The 25,346-nt window shown below is 48.6% G+C and overlaps 2 protein-coding genes across 4 annotated transcripts in view; one reads left to right on the top strand and one right to left on the bottom strand.

The window, feature by feature from the left end:
• Positions 1-223: 223 nt before the first annotated feature.
• On the bottom strand, positions 224-17,820 carry Tmem53 (transmembrane protein 53). Of its 3 annotated transcripts, none has more exons than XM_005370036.3 (3): positions 17,680-17,820; positions 4,186-4,304; positions 224-917 (listed from the first exon to the last, which is right to left on the bottom strand). In XM_005370036.3, the coding sequence occupies exons 1-3, from the start codon at positions 17,738-17,740 to the stop codon at positions 264-266; spliced, it is 834 nt and encodes a 277-aa protein (XP_005370093.1). In that variant the 5' UTR covers positions 17,741-17,820; the 3' UTR covers positions 224-263. The 3 variants fall into 3 exon arrangements, with proteins under 3 accessions (XP_005370093.1, XP_026633282.1, XP_026633281.1); XM_026777481.1 differs by lacking the exon at positions 17,680-17,820 and adding an exon at positions 10,455-10,506; XM_026777480.1 differs by lacking the exon at positions 17,680-17,820 and adding an exon at positions 7,425-7,793.
• Positions 17,821-18,188: 368 nt separating this feature from the next.
• Positions 18,189-25,346, top strand: part of Armh1 (armadillo-like helical domain containing 1) — a 41,156-nt gene continuing 33,998 nt past the window's right edge. Inside the window, exon 1 of the mRNA XM_005370075.3 lies at positions 18,189-18,289. The gene's annotated coding sequence lies outside the window, so the exon portion shown is untranslated. The remainder of the gene's footprint in view (positions 18,290-25,346) is intronic.

The raw sequence follows: 25,346 nt of genomic DNA, 5'->3' as shown, positions 1-25,346 counted from the left end.
TTACAACTATCTCCTCAGCCCCAGCTCCCCCCCTTTTCCAAAACAACTCTGGGGTTTAGTCTAAGCCATTCACCCGACACACACACTGTTAGCCTTTTCCAGCCCAAACACCATAAGAACACTGCATTTGTCCAAATGCAAGGCTGCCCCAGAAACTTGCCTGGCACTCCCACCCCAAGGTCTGTGGGAGCAGCCATGGCAGCAGCCCCCAGGACAGATGCAGGTTGAAGGGAGGTGCCCGACATTTATTCTGGAGCAGAACCTCAGCACTGGACACAGTTTTGCATGAAGTCGACACACAGACTTGTATAGTAAGTAGGATAGTCACGGAGGTGACTGACATGTGCAGATGACACAAAGTCTACTGAGCGCACCAGGACCTGGTGAGCCAGGCGTGCCGCTACCATGCGTTCCACGTCTCTGGCTGAGACCACCGCATCAGCTTTGGAGTAGAGGTAGAGCTCAGGCCAGTGGGAGCCTGAGTCCTGCAGCCGGTCATAGAAGTGGGTGTGGAAGAGGGCCGTGAACGGAGCGAGCAGGAAGTGGAACAGGACTATGACCATGGCAAAAGCCACCAGGAGCAACAGGCGCAGCGCAGCAGGCCAGCGCTCCAGGATGGTTGCCAGGGCCCTCAGGGCCCCTACCAGGTTGCGGTCACCAGGACCACTGTCAAAGATGGTGCCCACCACGTGCAGGTGGCTGAAGCGCGGGTGGGTCTGTAGGAGCTCCAGCACGTAGCGGTAGAGCATGACGCCGGCGTTGCTGAAGACGTGGAAGAGCAGTGGTTCCCTCTCAATCTCGTAGTCAAAGAGGAGCTCGAGCAGCTTCTGGGCCATCACACGAAGTGAGGGGATGCCCAGGGACTCAGAGAAGAAGACCATATGCCAGGGGGCCGTGTATCGGATCACAATGCAGCCCTGAAGAGACGAGAGGGACCAGGTCAGTCCCAGGGAGACGGTGGGGTGGTGGACACAATTTAGTCAGAAGCCAGCAGCTCTAATTCCACAGATCTGTCGTAGCTAGCCCACCAGTTGCAGGCCCAGGAGTGGAAGCACACGCAAGGCCTGTTTTGTTTTGTTGTTGTTGGTGGTGGTGTTTATTTGCTAGTTTTTGTTGTTTTGTTTTGTTTTTGAGATAGGGTTTCTCTGTGTAGCCTGGCTGTCCTAGAACTAGCTCTATAGACCAGGCTGGCCTCGAACTCACAGAGATCCACCTGCCTCTGCCTCCCCAGTGCTGGGATTAAAGGCGTGCTCAAGGCTGCTTTTCCAATACCCTGCTTCATGCTGTTCATGCTGCCTCAGCCTGGGATGGGATTTGACGCCTGAAGCTGACAGCATGTTTTGGAGACATCTGATCCAAATAGAAGAGTCTCTTCTCTGTAGTTCCTCCTATGGCTGTCCTCCTACCCCAGGCCTTGCATAGTTAAGGCCTTGGGTCTTGGAGACAGCGTGTTGCAGCTATTTTGCACCCCCATGAGACAGAGGGATGGCATGCAGGCCCCAGCCTTAGCCACCAGAGGGCGCTTCTGAGCCAGATCTGCTTAGCAGTCCTGTCCCCTTCCCTGCTGCGGTGCCCTGAAAACAAGAGGCCACACTGTCTGTTTTGGGGGATCTGACCTTTAATTATAGCTGGTTCCTGGACTTAGGATCATTCCTCACACTCACCTTAAAATTCCAAACAGAAAGAGAGGAAAGGAGGGAGGGGAACAGAAACAAAACAATGAAAGAAATTCTAAATCCAAAGAACAGTGTTGCTCTTAAATCCAAAAATCTAGGCCCAAGCTTACTTTCAGCTTCCATACCCTTACTGGCAGGACCCCTTGAAGGCCAGTTGGAAAAGGCACCAGATGCTACCCTGCCTGGGCCTTAACCCCTTATTAATTTGTCCTAGCGACAAGGAGCCTCTCTGTCAGGGGCGTCTTAGTTGGGCAGGCTCTGGGGTCTGGCAGATCTGTGCTTAATTCTTGGCCCTGCCATTTATTAAGTGTCTGGGCAAAGAGTAATTTACTTCCTCTTTCTCTGTCTGGGTCCCCATCTATAATTGGGATGACAACCACCTCAAATGGTTATGGTAGAAGTTAAATGAAAAAAAAAAATGTATCTCAAGTGACAAAAATGGCACCTGGCACAAAGTGAATCCTCACAGAAATAACAAGGGGAGAGGGGTGTGGGCACAGTTCTCTGATGACCCAAACAAGAAAGGCCAGCCATGCTCTCCAGCCATAGACCCCTGGGCTTCCAGCCATGGAGGCACTAAAAACTCTCCGGGGGGGCTGCTGAAGACCACCCACACTCCCAAATGCCTGTGCCTGACAGAGGCTCTTTCCCCAGCAGCAGGTGGGTCACACACTCTTACAAATATACCCTTACCGCCCAGTCTCCGGTGAGCCAAATCAAATCACAAGGGGAATAGAGAGTTAAGGAACACAAGCATTAACTGCAGAGTTTGGCCCTGGACTGGACTCTGGGGTTGGACAAATCAGCTGCCTGAGATGCTTCGGGAACCTGCTTCTTGAGTGTCCAGACAGGAACTGGAGATGGGACGCAACGAGAAGTTACTAACAGGACTAGACGGAGCGCACGGTCTAAAGGAAAGCAGGCCACACACAGTAACTACATCCTACTGAGATAATCGACAGAGAAAACCTAGACGGACGCACCTCTTACAGGGTAAGCTCAGGCAGTCTCTGGGTCGTAGAAAATAAGGTGGTGTTTTCTTTCAAATAAAAAAAAATGGAGTTTTAGACTGGAAAACTTTTCTTAGCACCCATCCTCTTTGCCAGGGGTAAAGGCAGCCCTTCCTCTCTGAGGCTGTCCACCTCAGCTCCTGTCTCCTCTGGGACCCTTCACCCACTTTCTTCCTCACACCTTCTGCCCACATAACGGCCTCATTCTCTGCAAAGGCCGCCCACCTTCCCGAAGACTCTGTCTGCCGGCCTGGCATGCCCTCTGGGGTTTGCACGGCCATCCACTCCCCTTTCCCTGTAGAAGTCTCTTCATTAAGTCTGGGTTCCTCATGGCTTCCCTAAACTACTCCTGCTATGTCCCATCACCCTAGAACCTATGAACTCTCTTTTAATGTTCTTGTCTCAAAACCACAACTCTTTACTTATAAAGAGCCCCAGCCTTGTCCCTGGTACGCTTCTTCCTATGAGCTTGGCCCCAGACTCCTCTGCACCCGAGTCACCAAAACCCCTTCACACTACTGACCTCCAGTGCCAGCACTCCAAATTGTCCCTCCACACACTCTGCAGCGAAGGGCTCTCTCTCTCTCTTTCTCCTCCTCTCTCTCTCTCTCTCTCTCTCTCTCTCTCTCTCTCTCTCTCTCTCTGTGTGTGTGTGTGTGTGTGTGTGTGTGTGTGTGTGTGTGTGGTTTTTCAAGGCAAGCCTTCTCTATATAGCCTTGGAACTCGCTCTGTAGACCAGGATGGACTCAGAGATCTGCCTGCCTCTGCCTCCCAAGGGCTGGGCTTAAAGACGTGTGTCACCACCACCCGGTCAGCAATGGGCTTTCTTAATGGCAAACCTAGTTTCACTTCACAGTCTCACTTAATCCTCTGTGGACCAGGCCCTGGCATCGCCTCTAAACATATACACTTTGTCTCCTTGATTTGTACCCCTCTGAAGGCTACTTTGAGGAGATCTGGCTATACATGTAAAAGGGGGTTTTCCACACTGCACCTAGGCCCTCCTGGGGCTCTTGCTGGCTACCACAACCTCCACATCTGAATTTTAGAGAGGCCTAAAAAGTGTGATTCTTCTCTGAGGCCCTCTGACCCCAAAAATGGGAAAGGAAAGGGAAGGCGCAGTCAGTCCTAAGCTCACCTGGTCAGGAAGGGAAGACGTCCTAGGAAACTAAGTCTGGTGCACCCTACCCTGGCTCCTGCCATTCAAAAAGCCATGGTCAGGGATGTGGGGTGTGAGCTTACTCTACAACCAGGGAATACATCAAGGCCCCGGGGGAAGGAGAAACAGGTCAAGGGACTGGAACAGCAGCATGAGGACATGGTGTCATCCTGACAGAGTCCCGAGTCCGCTGTCTTCCTCACGGGCCTTCAGCACTACTCTAGGGTGGTCAACCTTTGCTCCAGCCCAGAGGGGAAGCCGCCAAGCTTAATGTCCCCCACAAAGCACCCAAGAGAAGCAGAGGCCCACATCCCAGGCAAGCACTGGCCCCAGTACTCACCCTTTTGTGGTAGATGGCGCTATACTTGGCCAGATTCTTGTCCCTGCAGCCACCCCAGCCCAAGAGAATCACCACAGGCAGCTGCTTCCTGGCCTCCTTCCCCCCTTGGCTGGGGGTCCCTGAAACACAAATGGAGACTGTCAATACAGGCAGGATTGGGGTTCTGACCAATCGAGGGTTGTAGGAAGAAACCAACAGGTGGCCCAGTCTCTAGGTGGCTCCTGGCCAAGTGCCTTTTCATCGACCTCTGTCGAGGCGCCGTAGCATCACCGGAGAAACCCACATGAGGATGACATATTTCAGTAACTCAAATCCCATGAAAATAAAGTGACTGCCCTTTCCAGACAACATCACCTCCCATCCCAGGGAACCATGACCTATGGGCTAAATCAGACTGATTTCTTTCATTTTCAAAGACTACATTTATATCTTTGTGTGGAAAGGGCCATGTGTCCAAGGTGTGAGTGTTTGGGGTCAGAGAATAACCTTTGGAGTTGGTTCTCCTTCCTTCATGTGGGTCCTGGGGATCGAACTCGAGTCGTTAGACTTGGCAGCAAATGCCTTAGCCCATGGAGCCATCTCGCCAACCACTGTTTTCTATGGTCCATGAGCTAAAATGGTACGTGTTTGTGTAGTGTATGCACTTGTCCATGTGGTGTGTGCATGCACTGTGGATGCTAGAGGTCACTGGGGATCTTTCTCAATCCTCCACTTTGTTTGTGGAGTAGTCTTTCAGTGAACTCAGAGCTCATCGATTCATCCAGGCTGGCCAGCCGATGAGCTCCAGGATCCACTTGTCTTTGCCTCCCCTCAACACTGGGGTCACAGATGTATGCTGCCCTGCCCAGTTTGACAGTGGTCCTGGGGATATGAACTGCAGACAATTTATCCATGGGCCACCTTCCCAGCTCCAAAAATGGTTTATTTGCTTTTTTTGTCGTTGTCTATTTTACATTGCTGGGGATCAAGCTGAGGGCTCCACAGTAGTCTACCACTGAGTACCTCAAGCCCAGGCTTTTACTTCTATGTAGATCAGACTGGCCTCGAACTCACAGAGATCCCTGTGCTTTTGTCTCCTGAGATTAAAGGCATACACCACTATGCCAGGCACCTACACTTTTTACATTTTTAAATGGTTAGAAAAAAAAATCAGTGTGGCAACACATACCTACAATCTAGCACACAAGAAGCTGAGGCAGGGGGACTGACTGGTGGAGAGCTGCCTGGGCTACATATGAAAACACAGTCTTCAAAAAAAAACCACAATTTAAATTTCTATGTATATATCTGGGCATGGTGGCACATGGATCTTTGGGATTTGAGGCTAGCCTGGTCTACACAGAGAGTTCCAGGACAGTCAAAGCTACTTAGAGATACCCAATCTAAAAATAAATAAATAGCAGGTGGTGGCGGCACAAGCATTTAGTCCCAGCACTCAGGAGGCAGAGGCAGGTGGACCTCTGTGAGTTCAAGGCCAACCTGTTCTACAAAGCAAGTTCCAGGACAGCCAGGGCTACACAGAGAAATCCTGTCTCAAAAACAAATAAGCAAACACATAAATCTATAAATTTACAAAAAGTCTCATTGTGGTGTCTGAAACTGTAGATCAGTAGCAGACAGCTTGCCTGGCATAAATCAAGCCGTGGGTTAAATCCCCATCACCTGAGCATGACTGCGGGGCACACACACAGTTTTATTGGGGTCTGGAGATGTAACTCACATAGCAGAATGCTGGCCTAACAAGTGTAAAGCTGTGGGTTCACTCTCCAACTCCTTAAACCCTGCACAGCAGTACATGCCTGATACCTCAGCACTTGGGGAGTGAATTCGGGGGGATTAGAAGTTCAAGGTCACCTTTGCCAACAGAGTGAGTTTGAGACGAGTCTTTGCAAACACAAGACCCTGCCTAAAAATAAATAATAAGTAAATAAATAAGTTACGCTGAAACATAACCATTCTTATCCAATTTATCTACTGTCTATGGCTACCTTCAGATGAAAACAGCACCGACCACAAAAGACATCGAGGCTCGCAAAGCCTTAACTATTACTGTCTCTTTACAGACAAAGTTCCTGCATTCATGCAAGTTTAGCCTCTATAACACCACGGTGCAGGTATGCTGTGTAGTTTCCTTCTACCCACCCTGAGCACCGCCAGGGTTAGCTCCAGCCCCAGCTGGAAGCATGTCTCCTTCAGTGATAGTCTTAGGAGCACAAGCTGCCTGCACCATGCCTGTCTGAAGAGCCTCCCCAAAATCATGCACCACCTACCTCATTTTCCCTGCAAGTGAGTGCCACCCCCTCTGTGGGGCATTTGCACAAGGACTGACTGTAGCTAGACAGCCGACCTCTAAAAAGGCCTGGCATGTACCCTCCCAAGGACCAAGCCACTTGGCTATGCTCAGCTGACACCTGAAATTTATTGATGCTAGTGGTGACCTGGCAACACTAAATTTCAAGGCTAGTTACGAAGACGGTAAATATAAATCACTAACCTTTAGACAAAAGGAAGACAACAATTTCCTGTGGAAATTAATGTGATTGAACTGTTCAGTGTTCCTGCTCTTGAGGAGCACGACTCTGGCCTTCAGAGATTAACTGCCTGCACCCACGGGGCTCTAGGCCAGATGGAACAGAAACTGCCAGACCCTCAGCCCCTTGCAGACATGCGCTATCCCTTCCAGGCTCTACTAACCCAGGTGGCTCTAAACAATCATAGCCTTTCTTATCCCTGTGCCCCTCTACCTTCTGCCAGGAGGGCACCTCAGGATCTGCACTATGTGGGTGGGGACCAGCCCAGCCTTGCCCACCACTGAAGCTCAGGCAGCTGCAGGCTCCTGGGTTAACCCATGGGACGGACCTCTGGAGTGAAGCCACCGACCGGATTTCATATCCACCGGATATGAAATATATGATCTAGGACTCAGCTCTGGGGAGAGATCCATGAAGACACCAGTGCCCGGACATCCTGCCCACTCCCAAAGCCTAAGCACTCCCTCCTGAGAACCAATCTCTGTGCCCACCAGCGGCTGTTCCCAATATGCTCTTCACTGGCTGCGGGGAGTGCACACTGCCCCTCTGCAGTTCATAAGTGGAACCCAGTGCCATGCGCACAATAGGCAAACATCTTCGCAGTAGGCTTTACCCATAACTGTCCCTTTAGATCCTATACATGGACATTCTATAAAAGCAACCTTTAAAATGTGGCTGGGAGAGGGATAGTGGCCAAGGAAAGTCTACCTGAGGAAGTCATGTTCCCTGCCATGCCTCAAAGGTCCAGTGGGGGCATGCAGGGTAGACAGAGGGCATGGGCAGGGCAGGGCTGTGGTAAGCCATCTCGGCCACAGGAAGCAGCCCTGGAGCTGGGACCCTGGAAGACGGAGAGCAACAGGCAGACGGGCAGCAAAGAGCGGGACTGGGTCTGATTCCGCTGATTTGGGGGCTTTATACCATAGCAATAAAGAGAGAATAAAAGTTCTGGGGTGGGAAAGGGGCACGACCCAATCTGTTACTGATCATGGTAGACTCACACACGTGTTTAATGTCTGTCACTCTCCCCTTATCCAGCAGACTCTGCAATGCAGGACATGACATCCACCACGTTTGTCACCACAAGCCCGGTGGACAGCACCATGGCTGGCCTGCACAGAAGCTCAGCAGCTATACGGTTATCACACCCCCCCATCCAACCATGAGACGAGTGGGGTGCACACACCAACACCATGCTCTCCTTCCACGCACGGGCAGTGCTTGCTGGAGAAGCTGGGCTGCTATGGCAGGGCAAGCGGTGGCAAAGGAGGGAAACAAGGATGGGGGAAGCCAGGTGGGCGTGGGCCACCACATTAGTCCCAGCACTCAGGAGGCAGAGACAAGGGGATTTCTATGAGTTCGAGGCCAGCCTGGTCTATAAAGCAAGTTCCAGGACAGTCAGGGCTATTACACAAAGAAACCCTGTCTCAGAAAATGAAAATAAACAAAAAGGAATAGGAGAAGGAAATGACAGGGAGACAGTCACAGGCGTGGAGTGGTGTTACACACTTCGAATCCTAGCGCTCTGGAGGTTGAGAACTCTAGACCAGCCTGACCTACACAGCAAGAAAAAGAAAACAGATTCATAATCATCTTGAAACACGCGAAATTTTAGTAGGTCACAAACATCAGCATAAGAATTAAAACTAGGGGCCGGAGAGATGGCTCAGTGGTTAAGAGCACTGACTGCTCTTCCAGAGGACCTGGGTTCAATTCCCAGCACCCACATGGCAGCTCACAACCATCTATAACTCCATTCCAGGGGATCCAGTGTTCCCTCTTATGACCTCTGTGGGCACCAGGCATGCATGTGGTGCACGGATAAACATGTAGGCAGAGCACCAACACACATAAACTCCATCCTGTCAGAAAGGAGAACATCTTGGGATCTTGGCTGAGCAACAGTTTTGGGCATGACGCCAACATTACAGAGAACAAACAAAGCAGATAAGCTAAGATTTCAATGTCTGCACTCTTTTTAATTTTTATTTTACCTGGGTGAATATTTTGCCTGTATGTGTGTATGGTGCATTGTGTGTGTGCCTGTTGTCTACTGAGGCCAGAAGAAGGTGCTGGACACCCTGGAACTAGATTAAGGTGGCTATGAGTCTCCAGATGGATGACAGATACAGAACACAAGGCTTCTGAGAAGGCAACAAGTGCCCTTAACCTATAGGCCATTTCTCCAGGGCCAACTTACTTTAAAGAACACCTTCAGAAAGAAAGAACGGGGGAGGGGGAGAAAGAAAGAAATACTCACCTCTGATATGGTACTTGCATTCATAATATACTTAAAACTCTTAAAACCTAAACTAACAAATAAGCAGGTGTGTGTGTGTTTGTGTGTACGTGTGTGTGTGTCCATTGTGTGGGGGGGAGCAGAGAGAGAGAATACACGTGTATATAAATGAGTCTGGTATACATATGTGAGGTGTGCACCCTTGTATGGGCATGGGCACCCATACACACATATGGAAGCCAGAGGAGGACATGAAGTATCCTGCTCTGGAACTCTCTACCCTATTCTTTGGGGTACGGCCTCTCACCAAGCCTGGGGCAAAGCTGGCAGGGAACCCCAGTGACTGTCCTGTCTCTCCTGCTCCCCCAGCATGAAGGTTACAGGAGCTTGTGTGTGGCCATCCCCAGCTTTTTACACGGTGCTGGCACCGAAGCTCAGACCTCCTGCTTGCACAGCAAGAGCTCGTCGTCACCAATGACGAACGAATGTGTACATGGAAAGATGTTTATCTTCATAGTCATTAGGGGAACGAAAGCCAAAACTACAGTGAAACATCACTTGATGCTTACAAGAAGAGCTATCACCAAAGTCGGAGGGTGAGAAGCCCTGCTAGGGAAGCCAGCCCTTCACACTCCTGGTAGGACGGGGACATGATATGGCCACTTTGGACAAGAGTTTGGCAGTTCCTCACATAGCTGAAATGCATTTAACCCAGCAGTTCTGAGGTAGACGCAGAGGACCTGTGAATTCAAGTAAAACCTGGGCTGCCAATCAAATTTCCAGTCAGCCTGGCACACACAGCTATACTGACCTGGCTGGTCTTACGTCAACTTGACACAGCCAGAGTCAACTAAAAGAAAGGAGCTTCCATTGAGAAAATGCTCCACAAGTGTAGGGCATTTTCCTAGTGGGGAGGCTCTGGCCCACTGTGGGTGGTGCCACCTCTCAGCTGGTGCTCCTGGGTTCCACAAGAAAGCAGGCTGAGCAAGCCATGAGGGGTAAGCTGGTAAGCAGCATCCCCTCCATGACCTCTGCATCAGCTCCTGCCTCCAGGTCCCTGCCCTGTTTGAGTTCCTGTCCTGACCTCCTTTGATGATTAACAGTGATGTGGAAGCTTAAGTCAAATAAACCCGTTCCTCCCCAAGTTGCTTTGGTCACGGAGTTTCATCACAGCAACAGAAACCCAAACTAAGACAAAGATTCTATCTCAAAACACTGAGTCACTTGTGACCCAATAATTAACCCCTAAGAACTGAAAACCACAGTCCATGCAAAAGCTTGGATGTGAATTCTCGTAGTATTCACACCGTGTGAAAGGGACGTGCCATGCAAAGGAATACCATTCAGTCATGAAGACTAAAGTGCTACCCAGCTCTGCAGACGAGCCTTCAAAACACCATGTTAAGGGAAAGGAGGAAAGGTCAAAAATAGCAGATGATTCCATTCATATAAAATAGCAGATGATTCCAGAAAAGGCAAATCCATGGAGACAGAGGGCAGACCTGTGGTCATCAACAGGCGGGAGGAGGGAGGGAGAGTGACCACCAATGAATCCAAGATTCCTTTTCCAGTGTAAAAACTTCTAGAATTGGGTCCTATTGATGTTTTCACAACTCTGTGGACACACTAAAAAACAATAAATTGTACATGTTAAGAAGATGTACTTTATAATATGTGAATTATATCTCAATATTTTTTATTTGTAACTGAAAAAGTAAGCTGCAAAATACTATCATAAAAGAATATCATCTAAGTGTACACACAGCCATTCTAAACAAGGCAAAAAACATCAAATATTAATGGCAAATCTCTCTGAAAATTAGACACAGTTTCTTTTTTGAGCCAGGGTCTCACGGCCTTGAGCTTGCTGCAGAGTTGAGGAGCCTTGAGCTCTGATCCTCTTGCCTCTCCTCGCTACGTGAGGGATTACAGATGTGCACCACCACAGCAGGCTTACAGTTCTTTTATTCCATGGGTTTTAAACCCATTTTCTAAAAAAAAAAAAAAAAATGGGGCTGTGGTTGTCTATCCTGGGTAAGACCCTGAGATACTGCAAAAGCAAAACAAAACAAACAACAACAAAAAAAAAGATTTCAAAGCAAAGAGTATCAATTTTGCAAGGGAAACCATTTCAGAACTTCAGTAGGGAAGGTAGTCCCATCAAAGCCGCCAAGCCAGCACGGTTAAGGATACCCAGAAGCCCTTGGGAATGAAGAAAAATTCTTTTCTACCCTGACACTACTTGAGCATGCTACAAAAATAACTCAATCCCAGGAAGCCTGTCGTCTGTCAAGGAATAACGGGACGCTGGAAACACAAGAATTACAAATATGTCTGCTGTTCAGCAAGCAGTTCAAGTCATAAACTAAGGCATAAATTAGATTGCGTGTGTCCCAGGGGCGTGTGGAGAAGACAAAGAGGGCCGACATGACACAGGCTGTTTTTAATGGGAGGTAAGAATCAAAACCACAAGGAACGTACGTGCTTTTAAAATGCAAACTAGAAAATGATCCCCCATCACTCCCCCAGAAATCCTCTCTAGAGTCTCTCTGCTCCTATATTTAATCCGAACGACTTTAAGTTTGGATTTTGAGATAACACAGTGGAACTGTGTTCCATCTAGGAACCCACACCGCACAAAGCCATACATCAGTCCACATCTTTACCTCTGTGACTATGGAACAGACCTGAGCTAAGTCCCCAATTCCTCTCTCTGTGAAATGGGGTAATACTCACTACAAAGAATTCAGCAAGATCATGACTACAGAAGGCTCAAAGAAAGTGTTCAATAAGAGAAATGATTATTACTCTGCCGCATGCCCACTGTAGAAAAAGTAGAAAATGAACATCAAATAAAATCACAATCACACCCTTTGCCGTCCGCTTGTTTTCGCTCAGTGATATATTTTAACACCCTTCCCTGGCAGTTTATATATTTTTACACCATTATTTTCAGTGGCTGCAGAACAGCTGTAAAATGTTTTCATAATTTATGGTGACCAGTCTCCCATTATCGAACATGATGTTGTTCCCAATTTGAGGCTATAATAAAAATACTTCGGTGGACACCCTGTCTTTGTGTACAGCTCTCTCTGCGGCATTGCATCCCGGCAGCCCTTCCTTGTGCCAGGCAAAATCTTCACGCTCACAAGCTCTGGAGTAAAGGCTCTCGGGCTGGAGAAGGGGTCCTTGGAGCAATGTAGTTCACATCCTCCATACGTCCATCCCTCATCTGTGAAACACGATGAAGCGTACCCCTCCTGCCAGGGTGACACAGTGAAAGGAGGTCGCAAAGAGCCAGCATGTGGATGGGGCACAGCATGGACAACCTCAGAGGATGACAACTGCGAAGGGCACACTAGGCCTGGACCTCAAACGCAGGGCTTTTAATGCCTTTGTTAACAGATGGAAGAAAAGGCATGAGAACTTGAAAATAAATAAAACCTGTGCTTCAACAACACACTAAAACTGGAATAATTTCCAGAAGACTAGCGTGGTCCCTGCGCAAAGATGACATGCTATATATGAAGCACTCAGTAGGGCTTGTTTTGTTGGCGTTTTTTGAGACAGGGTTTCTCTGTGTAGTCCTAGCTGTCCTGAACTCTCTCTGTAGAGCAGGCTGGCCTCAGACTCAGAAGATCCACCTGCCTCTGCCTCCCGAGTACTGGGATCAAAGGCGTGTGCCACCCACCACCCAGATGTGTTCAGCGCTTTTTAAATAAATGAATAAAACACTTTGGAAAAAGGTGGCAGTTGCAGCAATATTTGGGGTCCTACAGATAAGAAGAACAATTATTAATTGTCCCTTCCTTCCTTCCCTCCTTCCTTCCCTCCTTCCCTCCCTCCTTCCTTCCCTCCTTCCTTCCCTCCTTCCCTCCCTCCTTCCTTCCCTCCTTCCTTCCCTCCTTCCCTCCTTCATCTCTTTCATTCTTTTTCTTTTGAGACAGCGTCTTGCTCAGACTAACCTTGGAATGGCAATCCTCCTGCCTCAGCCTCCCCTGTGCTAGGATTATTACCATATGCATTCATATCTGGCCACCTCCTGAGAGTCTTGACTTCACTACCAAAGCTTGCCAAGCCTCCCTTAGACTCGTGATCCCTTGCTTTGGCACTTCTGATGACCACCATGGTCCTGTCAGCCCTCTGGGAGCTCCACCCCTTCAACACTGGCCCCTCATGATGGTGGTGGGGCCCAACACTGCTTCCTGGAGCCAGCAAAAGCTTGCTGAGTTTAAAGATATGGCTACATTTCTTTGACCCTTGCCACTGGGTAAAAGAGAAGGCTGGAACCCCTAAGTCACCTTGGGGGGCTGCCTTCGGGTCTTCTGGTAACTCAGTGGGTGAGAGCCTTGTCTTCAAAGTTTCTGTGAATTTTGCCGGGTCAGCATACTGTTGGAAGATCAAATCCAAGACCTCACACATTAGGCCCAAGTGTGCCCAGCCTGGACCACAAAGCCCAGGGCTCTGAATGACTCTAGACCACCGCTACACGGTTAGTAATGGCTGCTCACCAACTGGCAAACGACTGCAGTACTTGGCTCTGTGCTTAGATTTCCTCCTATTCGGGGAAAGGGTGAGGCAATTCCAGAAACTAAATATGACTGGCTATCCTGCACACTTCCTCACTAAAGAGCAACCACAAAGGAAGGGCATTCTCTGCCCTGGGCCTTCCGAAGAGTCATTCCGTGCAGCCAGGGCAACCTGCAGAGGAACTTTCTACAGAGCAGAAGCCGATAAGTTCAGAGACCATAGCACACAGGTTAGGGTTGAGTTAGGGTTAGGGTTGGGTTAAGGTTAAGGTTGGGGGTAGGAGTGGAGTTAGGGTAACAGGATTAGGGGTTAATCTTGGAGTTATCATTAAGGTTGGGGTGCAGATTAGGGTTACAGTTGGGAATTCAGGTTTAGAGTTCAGGTTAGAGTTAGGTTTAGGGTTGGGGTTAGGGTGACGCATAGGTTTAAGATGAGGGTTGGGATTAGGGTAATGCATAGGTTTAGGAATAGGGTTGGAATTAATTTTAGGGTTGGATTTAGGGTTTGGTCGGGGTTAGGTTGGAGTTATATTTAGGGTTGGGATTATGGCTCAGATTGAGGTTGGGTTTGAGCTGGGGTTAGTATTGGGATTATTGTTAGGGTTAGGGGTGAAGCTAGGGTTAGGGTTGAGATTTGGGTTAGGGGTTAGGTTTAGGCTTAGGGTTAGAATTAGGGTTATGGTTATGGTTAAGGGTTCGTGTCAGGGCCAGGTGAAGGTCAGATTCAGGTGTAGGGGTCAGGGGCTAAGGTTAGGTTTGAACCTAGGGTTATGGTTCAGGTAAAGATAAGGTTAGTGTTTAGTGTTAAATTAGTTTTAGGTTTTGTGTTTCAGTTGGGCTGTAGCTTTGGTTAAGGTTGTGGTTAGATTTGGGTTTAGAGAAATAGTCCCTGACCTCCATATTATCTCTGGAGCATGCATTCTGGAAAATAAGCAGAAGAAACAACTGAAAGCCCTCGTCGTACTTCATTCTGGAGAGACAGTTCAAGGAGGCATGAAAGTCGTCTAATAGGGTTAGGGTTTGTGGGGAAGGCTTGGGTTTCTGTTAGAGATGGCTTAATGTTAGGGTTAGGGTTGGAGCTAGGGTTAAGGTTATTGTTGGCCTTATATTTAGGATTAGGGTTGGAGCTAGGGTTAGGGTTAGCATTGTGTTTAGGCCTTTGGTTGTTGTTAGGGTTAGGGCTAGATTTGGTTAGAGTTAGGGATTAGGGTTAGGGTTAGTGTTGGATTTAGTTTTAAGGATGAGATTGGGATTGGGTTAGTTTTAGTGTTATACTTCTTGTTTAGGTTAGGGTTAGGGATACAGTTAAGGTTAACATTGGTGTTTAGGCTTAGGTTGGGTTGGGTTAGAGTTAGGTTTGGTTTTACATTTATGGTAGCATTGGGGTTTAGGCTGGTGTTTGATTTGGGTTAGGGTTGGGTTTGGATTGGTGTTACAGTTAACAATAGTATTGGGGTTTAGGTTCATGTTTGGTGAGGGTTAGTGTTAGGGTTGGGTCATGGTTTTGGGTAGTTTCGGTGTTTAGGCTGTTGTTGGGTTTCGGTTAGAGTTAGGGTTTGTTTTACAGTTAAGGGTAGCATTGGTGTTTAGGCTGGTGTTGGATTTGGGTTAAGGTCAGGGTTTTGACTGGGATTACAGTTAAGAGTAGTATTAGGGTTTAAGTTGCTGTTGGGTTTGGGTTAGGGTCAGTGTTTGGACTGGAGTTACAGTTAAGGGTAGTATTGGGTTAGGGTTATGGTCAGGGTTTGGATTGGGGTTACGGTTATGGGTAGTATTGGGGTTTAGGCTGGGATTGGGGTCGGGGTTTGGGAAGCAGTCCATGACCTCCAATTTAGCTCTAGTCTTTACACTGAGAGGGCAGTAGAAGCAACAATGAAAGCCCTGGAGGTTTTTCCTCTTTGAGGAAAGATTCAAGGAAGGAAGTTGTCTCTTAGAAAGGAAGAGGACTTACTCTCCAGATGGTAACCATAGTTGTGAAGCCACTGCTCCCCATCCCCTCTCTCCAGAAATCCACAGCTCTGCAGGGTGCCTCTAATGCATCCCTCAGGCACCAACAACTCACCCTTGGCAGTGACACAGCAAACGCCACACTGACAGAAGCAAATGAAGACTGGTGTGTTGAAGAACAGGAAGTGCTGGCTAACGAGTCCTCCAACAGGCCCTGGTGCCTGGGAGGAAGCATCCTTCTTCCAACAACACAATGTCCTACTGTGGGATGTAGAGTAACTGGCCCCTTGGATGTCTTCCAGCTCTAAACCCCAGTCTTCTAAAGCAACAAGGGGAAGCACATTGGAGGAGAAGCCATTCAGTTCCAGGGACACACATGCAGCCTCTACCTTATTGACCTTCACAGTCCTAGGGGGTCGTCATGATTATTTTTAGCTGACACAGAAGAAATGCATGGCTCAGAATGATTCAAGGATGTGCTAAAGCCGGGAGTAGCAGTGCGCATCTTTAATCCCAGCACTTGGGAGGCAAAGCCTGGAAGATCTCTGTAAGTTCAAAGCCAGCCTGGTCTATAATAATGAGTCCCAGAACAGTGAGAACTACACAGGAGAATCCATCTCCAGCATCATTATCATCATTATCATCATTATCTACCAAAGCCAGTTCCAGTGGCACGTGCCTAGAATGCCAGCTACTAGGAAAGATTGAGCAGTATTTGTAATTTCAAGCTTATTTAGGCAGTTGAGTACGTTCAAGGCCAGTCTAGACAACAGGGTGAGACTGTCAAAATAGGAGGGCTGAATTGGTGAGATTGTCCAGCATGTGCTAAACCACATGACCTGAGTTAGCTCTCCAGCCCCACAGAGAACCAACTGTCCTCTGTCCTGTGCACACACACTATGGTGAGCATGCACACACAAATAAATGTGTAACTAACTTTAACAAGGGCTAAGAACAGCATAGTGGTAAAGCAACTTGCCTTAGCCATGCGTCAGGCCCTGGGTTCAATCCCCCAGTCCTGTCAAAATAAATAAATAATAAAAAAAACTTGCCAAAGATAGAGAGCTAGTAAGAGGTAAGGCAGAAATGCAAACCAAGATAGTCTCTACCCACCTGGGCAGAGAGAGAACCCTTGTCCTTCTGGCCACACAGAAGGGGGAGCGTCAGCCCTTTGCAGCTAACGGCTCTGCAAGGCTAGTAATATTAACTGACTTCATCTCATGCTGAAGTCAAAAGTCCTTTCACATCATAAGCCCAATGATCCAGCTCTAGGGACAAACAGAGTCAGTCATTCGTGCTTTGGGAGCTGAGAGGCTGATGCCCTATCCAAAGCTCCAAGCAAGGGAAACACGGTAGGACCAGAGGGGCCTGTGAAGGCTGTTGACAGAAGCTAGGCTTTACGATGAGCTTCCTTCCGATGAGCTGGACAAACAAACGCTATTCCAGACCAGAGAGCAGAAGCTGAGGCCTACCTGTACTTTGAGCCTCCTCTGCCATAGTTTCCAACAAGGACAACGTTCCATTCTCTGGTCCAACAACTTATACTGATTTACAAGCTACTAACCTTGTGAGGCCTCCCGCACATCTTTTTTAATGATATGACTGTAGGGGATAAACAATGTTAATTCCAAATGCCAACCACTAAACTCATTTCCATCAGGACCTATGCCAAGTCCTTTACACCAATAATCTCAAGTGTGCAACCAGTAGTTTTTCCTCATTTTTGCTGATTGGGAAAACTGAAATTTGGAATTGAAAGTCTACCGAAGGTCATCCAATTACCAAAAGCAGGAGATAGGATTTCGACAGAGTTCAAGCCGGCCTCACAGACTGATCTGTTAACCACTGCCAAGGAAGACTAGGCACGCTGCGCCTTTAACTTTTCTGGGGTTCAGAGGTTCCCCAAGGATTCTATGCCCTCTGGAAAATGAAGGGTGGGCCTAACCACACTTGGCGATGAGGGGAGAGAATTGGGAAGTCCGATCCAAAACAAAAGAATTAGGTGAACCTCGAGGGGGCTCCAGCTACAAAGGGAGGCAGAACTCGGGCCTTGAGAACCTAGAGTGGAACAGAAAGACCCTCAGTCGACTGGGAGGGGGAGGGGGAGGCGGGGCGCAGGGGGCGGGGCTCTGCGTGCCCCGCAAACTCCAGCCAGCCCGGCGGACCCCGGAGGGGGCGGGCCGCGAGAGGGCGGGGCCGTGGGACAGGCGGGGCGTTGCTGCTGGGCTACCACCCCAATCCCCGTCCATACTCTGGCTCCAGCAGGGCTGATCCGGGATCTCGATGCTGTAATCCAGCTCGGCCGAGGCCATGGTGAAGGTGCGGGCCGTCAGCACGGGCCTCCCGCCGGAACTCCCGCGGTTTCACCTCTCCTGGGCCAGACGCCGCCGGGCCACACCCACTCCCCCGCCCCCGTCCTGCGCTGCCCAATCCCTGAGCCGCGTTCTGTGACCTCCCTCCTAGCAACCACCAAGTCGCTCCGCGCCACCCGCAGCACCCACTAGCCTGACCCTAGCAACCACGCTCCTCCCCTTCTGTCTTTGGCCCACAGCAATTGGCTGACTCTCTTGATCCAGATCAAGCATTGGCCAGCGGGGCCTCGCTCTCGGAGCGTCCCCACCCTCCTGAGAAGGTAAGAGTAGGTGGGAGAGTTGAAGTGTTATGGGGCGTCTCAGAACTTTGTCTTCTCGTACCTGCTAAAAAAAACTTGGACTTGCACGTCTAACTACGTCTACCTGAATCACCAGCAGCAGTTCACTGGCTGAAGGCAGAAAAACGAATAAAACAGCGTAGGCGGCGCGTGCCGACCCGATCCTCCCACTCCTGGGAGACTGGCTGCCTGACTGGGAAGGGGTCTTCAGGTAATAACTAGTAGCTTAGAAAGGATACAGCCTTCTTGCATTTAGTAAATATTTACTGAACAGCTGTATGTACCAGAGTCTGGGCAACATCCAAACCTTTGGGCTTTAGTGAGCGGCCAACCTTTGGTCCAGCGGTTCTCAGCCTGTGGGTCGCGACCCCTCGTATCAGATATTTGCATTATGATTCATAACAGTGGCAAATTTGCCGTTATGAAGTAGCAACGGAATAATTTTATGATTGGGGTCACCACAGCATGAGGAACTGTATTAAAGGGTCACAGCATTAGGAAGGTCGAGAACCACTGCCTTGGTCCTTATGGTCCTACTGGGAGAGAAGGAAGAACCGCACATGCACCACCTCTAATCCGATGGGGGAGGATAAATACTTTAGAAGAGTAAGGATTGGGGGAGCTCAGTCCCCAAGAGAAGTAGCATTTATGACAACAGGGCAGTTGTGGAGCTGGGTCTTGAAAGGCTTTTGAAGAAAAGAAAGGTAAGAACCCACAGCTGAAAATTTTAAAAATCTCACTTTAAACAGTTGAGGGGTGGCTGGGGAGATGACTTAGCCAGTAAAGTGTTTCCCAGCTGAGCATGAGGAACCAGCTTGAATGCCCAGGACCCAGGTAAAATCTACACAGTAATAACAAATTAATATGAAAAAGAATATAAAGGATCTCTGTGAGTTTGAAGCCAGAGCGAGTTCCAGGACAGCCAGGGTTACACAGAGATATCCTGTCTCTAAAACAAAACAAAACAAAAAACGCAAAGGAATAAAAGGGTGGAGAGAGATAAAGACACCCAGTGTGGTGGATCCAGATGCAGAACTCTCAGCTACTTCTCCAGCACCATGTCTGGAGAACCCTTGCACACCCCCACATTCCCTGCCATGCTGATGATGAACTAACCTCTGACCTGTAAGCCAGCCCCAATTAAGTGCTTTCCTTTACAAGAGCTGCCATGGTCATGGTCTCTTTACAGCAATGGAGCATTGAGTAAGAGAGACGTTGGTACCGAGGAGCAGTACTGGTATTGCTGTGAGAGGCCTGACCTTGCTGCTGGTGGGTAGAGTGTGGATTTCAGATGAGGAAAGCTATTGAAGGAAAGCAAGAAGTTGGAGCTTAGTGGGCCATACTAGCAGGAGAATGGAAGACAATGGTGCTGAGAGCAATGTAGCTCATGACGACCCAGCTCAGGAGGCTATAGAAGAGAAGAACGTTGGTGTGTGGCCTAGAAACCATTCTTGTGATATTTTGGCAGAGAACGTAGCTGCTTTCTGCCCTTCTCCAAAAAATCTGCCTGAGGCTAATGTAGCAACCTTTCTTTTGAGCCAGCTCCCATGGAGACCAGGGGACAATCAAGATGCTGACATTGGATCCCTCTGGTCAGTGGCAGACCTTGAGAGGGCATGGATGGGAAGAGCATAGCTGTGAGCAAGATATTAATCCTTTGTTTGCCACCATGCCTAGCTTAATCATCATCTTTTTCTTTCTTTCTTTCTTTTTTGTTTTTGCTTTTTATTCTGTTGAGACAGAGTTTCTCTGTAGCTTTGGAACCTGTCCTGGAACTCAATTGGTAGACCAGGCTGGCCTTGAACTCATGGAGACCCACCTGTCGCTGCCTCCCAAGTGCTGGGATTAAAGGTGTGTGCCACCACCACCTGGCTTAATCATTTTCTTAAATTACATTTTAGCTGAGTATTGTGGCACACACCTTTCAATCCCAGCCCTCAGGAGATGGAGGCATATGGATCTCTGTAAGTTTGACATCAGGTTGGTCCACATACTCAGTTAAGGCTATATAGTGAGACCCTATCTCAAAATACTAACAAAATAAAATAAGTTACTCTTTATTCATTTGTGCGCATGTGGGAGTCAGAGGACAACTTACAGGTTTTGGTTCTTTCCTGCCACTTTGTGGGTCCTGGGGATTGAACTCAGGCCACTAGTCTTGCCAGCAAGCCCCTTTACCCACTGAGCCATCTCATAGCCCCTTAGCTATTTATCCTTGATAAATAAAACAGGTCTCTTGGTGTCTCTAGATGCCAGCACGAGGGTCAAAGGTACATACAGATGAGTGGCCTCACCCTTAAAGTATCAGGAGGTTTTAAATAAGGATATAGGACAAGAAACTTGGTTGGGCTTTAGTGAAGAGACACCAGTTACCCCTCTCAATCCTTGGGATGTGAGGATATAAGAGGCCACCAACAATGACAGCTTTGCAGGGCCCAGGACACTTGAGAGCTGGGCAGAGTGGCTGTGAGGCTGCTGAGAATGGAGGAAGAATTGCCAAGGGCAGAGTGAAGAGACCAGAAGAGGAAGAACGACAGGAAAGGAAGATGAGGGTGAATGGGAGGGGTGAAGCCTAGGGAAGGTTGGGGGAAGTGTGTCTGTGAAGCCTTGGAAGGGGTTGGGGGAGAGTATGTCTGTGAAACCTTGGGAGGGGTAAGGAGAGGGGGAGAGTGTGTCTGTGAAGCTTTGGGAGGGGTGAGGAGTGGGGGAGACTGTCTGTGAAGTCTTGGGAGGGGTGAGGAGAAGAGGAGGAGAGTGTAAGGAAATCTGAGCTGTGTTTTTCAGGAGAGCAGGAGAATAGCTCTGGGAACAGAATTACAGCAGAGTGAGTCTGGGAAGGAGGAATGTGGAGCGTTCTGCACTGCCGATGTTTGTATGTGCATGTAGACAGTAAGCCATAGGATCTGAGTAATAGAACTGAAATTTTCTCTTCTTTGTTGTTTTTGTTTTTACCTTTTGAGGCAGTGTTTCCTCCTGTAACCTTAGCTATCCTGGAACTTTCTGTGTAGTCCAGGCTAGCCTCAAGCTTGCAGTGAGCCTCTCATCTCAGCCTCCCGAAGGCTGGGCTCCGGGCATGAGCACTACAGCTGACTAGGAGCTGAAAATTCTTAGCACATGATGAAAACATAGCTTAAGTACGAGTGTGCTGAGGCAGGTCTTTAATATCAGCACCTGGGAGGCAGAGGTGGGTGGATCGCTGTGAGTTCAAGGTCAGCCTGGCTTACAGAGAAAGTTCCAGATGAGGCACCAAAGCTACACAGAGAAACGCTGTGCCAAAACAACCATGCACACACACACTCACAAAGAATTACCTAGATTATGGGTTAGTTTCTGGATATGCCTGTAAGGGACTGTCAGGATTAAATTCATTAAAACGGGACCTACCCTGACTGTGCGCAGTACCCACTCAATGGCCTGGGATCCTGGACTGAATAAAACAGAAATCCAGATGACATGATAGCCCAGCACTGTCTGTTTCGTCACCGTGAGTGTCACCTGCAGCTCCTGCTTCTGTGGCTTCCCCGTTGTGATGGACTGTACCCGCAGACTGGGAGCCAAAATAAACCATCCCTTCCTTAAGTCACCTATGTCAGGCATTTTGCCGTGGTAACAAGACAAGTTACTGACACAGCCCCAAAGTAAATTCACAGGAAAGGGTTTAGCTGAGGTTTTGACAGGTTCCAAGCGTTCCTTTGAAGCTTTGAAAACACAGGGCTAAAGCCATAGCTCAGTGGCAGAGTACTTACTTGTCTAGTGTGTGCAAGGTCCTGAGTTCAATCCCCCATCACCACTTAAAGAGAAAGTGTGAACCAGGATGGAAGTTCACTTGGGAGGTTGAGGCCAAAGAATTTCTATGAGTTCAAGTCCAGCCTGGAGTACAAAAATCCAAGCCAGCCTGTCTCATGTGAAAACCACAGCCCTGTGAGGCTTGCATTATCTGCGGATCTGTTAGAGGAAGACCAGCTTGGACACCTCTCTGACGAGACTAATTTCTAGTGGGGAAGAACTTCAAGTGGGTCTCTCAGAAGGTATTCCAGAAGGCTCTGAGCCATTGAGGGTGGCAGCTCCATGGTCTTCCTGTCCCGTAGATGGGGATTCAAGGTGATGTGGGAGAATGATAATGATGATCCCAAACCTGTGCAGGCCCGGGCATAAGTGTGAGTGTGTGCACACATTTGAACTAACACGGCTGTAATCCTAGGGTTCCAGAGGCTAGGCAGGAGGATCACAAGTCTCACAAGTTTTAAAATTAATTATTATTAGCATGTGTGATATATGTATGTGTAGGCACACATATGTTCTGGTGCATTTGTGGAGGTCATGGGACAATTCTGTGGAGTTGGTTCTCTGCTTGCACATTCCTGTTGGTTCTGGGACTTGAACTCAGGTCTCCAGGCTTATGCCACAAACACCTTTACCCACTAATCCATCTTACTAGCCCTCAAAAGTAATTTTTTTTTTTTGGTTTTTTGAGACAGGGTTTCTCTGTGGCTTTGGAGCCTGTCCTGGAACTAGCTCTGTAGACCAGGCTGGTCTCGAACTCACAGAGATCTGCCTGCCTCTGCCTCCCGAGTGGTCTCGAACTCACAGAGATCCGCCTGCCTCTGCCTCCCGAGTGCTGGGATTAAAGGCGTGCGCCACCATCGCCCGGCTCAAAAGTAATTTTTTAATGGAGAAGGCATATAGAGGGATGGGAGAGACTCAGCTCCCTGGGAAAGCTTGTACAAGCTTGAGGACCTGAGGTTGAATCCTAAGAATCCATTAAGAAGCTGGAGTAGCCACACTCCAGCACAGTGCAGGGCAGAGACAGGAGGATTGCTGGGGCTTACTGTCCACCACCTACTTCCAGGTTTAGTGAGAGACCCTGGCTCAAGGGAATAAAGCCTTTGAGAGCACAGACATGTGACTGGCATATACATGCTTATCACATACACAGATGGGGGAGCATGGAAGGAGAAAAAAAGAAAAGACGCATACAGGGCTGAGGTTGTAGCTCAGTGATAGAGTGTTTGCCTAGTATGCACGAAGCTCTGGGTCCCAGAACCCTATAAACTGGGCATGGTGGACCAAGTCTATCTATAATCCTTGCACTCTTGGAGGTAAAGGCAGGAGGAGCAAACATTCCAAACCGGGGCTGGAGAGATGGCTCAGTGGTTATGCGCGCTGACTGCTTCTTCTGAACCCATTGACCTGGGTTCAATTCCCAACACCCACATGGAAGCTCACAACTGTCTGTAACTCCTGCTTCAGGGGCCCGATGCCCATGGTGAAACAACAATGTACATAAAATAGAAATAAGTTATTTTTTTCAAGTCCCAAATCATCAGGCTGGAGATGTGGCTCAGCAGATAATGTGCTGACTGTAGAGGTAGGTTTAAGCCCTGGAGTTCAGATCCCTGGAACCCACAGAAATTGTTCAGGCATAGCAAGCGCTTGTAGCCTGAGCACTAGGGGGGCAGAGATGGAATTCCTGGGGGAACCCGACCAGGTATACTACCCAGAATTCCTGGGGGAACCTGGCCAGGTATATTATTCAGAATTCCTGGGGGGAACCTGGCCAGATATACTACCCAGAATTTCTGTGGAAACCTGGCCAGGTATACTACCCAGAATTCCTGGGGGAGCCTGGCCAGGGATACTATCAGAAGTGTCAAGCTCTCAGTTCATCAAGAAACCCTATTTCAATAAAGTGGGGAGCAATAAAAAAGACACTCAGCGTCACCACATACACATACCCACATACATGCAAACATGCATACACACACCACAAATACACATGTGCAAAGAAAATTCATGGTCATCCTCCCCCACATAGGGAGTCTGAGGCAAGCCTGGGCTATATGAGTCCCTGTCTTTAAAAAGAGTTGGAAAAAAATTATGTCTGGTGCCTGCAGAGGTCAGAAGGTCATCCATCTCTGAACTGGAGTTATGGGTGGTTACTAGCCACCTCGTGGGTACTGGAAACTGAACTCAGATCCTCGGAAAAGGGCTTTTGGCTGTGGGACCATCTCTCCAACCCTTTGCATATTTTCACTGTGCCTTTCAATGTTCAGATATGCAATGATTTGCGTGTTATGTTACCTATGGCTAGTGTGGTAGCATGCTATATAGATTTGGAGCCTAGTAGCATCCATATCATATAATCTGTGACCCATTTCTGAACATGTTTCTCAAAGTATATTTCCGTCTTTGAGTGACACACAATGGCTTCGTCAGGGTTACCATTGATGTGATGAAACAGCATGACCAAAAGCAACTTGGGGAGGAAAGGGTTTATTTCACTCACAGTTCCGTATAACACTTCATCATCAAAAGCAGTGAGGGCAGGAACTCACACAGGACAAGAACCTAACGGCAGAAGCTAATGCAGGAGCCACGGAGGGGCACTTCTTTTTGGCTTGTTCATCCTGCTTTCTTATGGTACCCAGGACCATGGACCCAGGGATGGCCCCTCCCACAATGGGTTGAGCCTTCCTGCATCAATCACAAATTAAGAAAATACTTTACAGCTGGATTTTAGGGAGGCCTTTTCTCAACTGAGATACCCTCCTCTTAGATGTCTCTAGCTTGTGTTAAGTTGACGTAAAACCAGCCAGCGCACATGACTTTCTATCTCTGCATAAAGGCCAAGAGTGAGGAAGGGAGCCAACTCCAAAGGGAAGGCCCTGTTTCATTCTGCCCTGTGAAACCCCCAGGAATGGGAGCCAGTGACCCCCTTGTCTGTGAAGGACCTGGGGAGTGTGAGCCAGGCTGATAACCATGTCTTAGCGGTTTCTTGCTTTTATAGATGTGCTTTATGAATTTAGGAACTGGCAAGCGGAGCTCTCTGGGAAATTTTATCTAGGAACAAGACAGCATGAGCTCTTTTTTGTTTGTTATTTGTTTATTTGGTTTGGTTTGTGTTTTTGAGACAGGATCTTGCTGTGTTGTCCTGGATGGCCTGGTACTTGCTATATAGCCCAGAGTAGCCTCGAGTCTGCGGTGGTTCTCCTGCCTCAGTCTCCCAGGTGCTGGGGTTACAGGCCTGGCTTCTCTTTGTTGTTGATAGTTGGTAGCTTCCTTTTGATTGTGGCTAAGGACCTCTGACTTCACTTGGGAGCTGGATTTTGAAATTTTGTGATTTTGGTTTGCTTGCATGAAGGACCTTTCAGCTATCGTCAAAATGATTTGTGAATAAGACCCCACTAATAAGCCGCGTGGTGGTGGTGCACACCTTTAATCCCAGCACTCGGGAAGGCAGAGGTGGGTGGATCGCTGTGAGTTCAAGG

The sequence above is a fragment of the Microtus ochrogaster genome, unplaced genomic scaffold, assembly GCF_000317375.1.
Source record: "Microtus ochrogaster isolate Prairie Vole_2 unplaced genomic scaffold, MicOch1.0 UNK69, whole genome shotgun sequence".
In the NCBI taxonomy this organism is placed as follows: domain Eukaryota; kingdom Metazoa; phylum Chordata; class Mammalia; order Rodentia; family Cricetidae; genus Microtus; species Microtus ochrogaster.
This window is presented reverse-complemented; position numbering and strand designations above follow the sequence as displayed.

Coding starts and splice junctions, on each gene's coding strand:
- Tmem53 (XM_005370036.3), bottom strand. CDS start 17,740: ATGGCCTCGGCCGAGCTGGATTACAGCATCGAGATCCCGGATCAGCCC. Junction 4,305..17,679: donor TCAGCCCTGCTGGAGCCAGA/GTATGGACGGGG, acceptor TTTGTGTTTCAG/GGACCCCCAGCCAAGGGGGG. Junction 918..4,185: donor GCGCCATCTACCACAAAAGG/GTGAGTACTGGG, acceptor TCGTCTCTTCAG/GGCTGCATTGTGATCCGATA.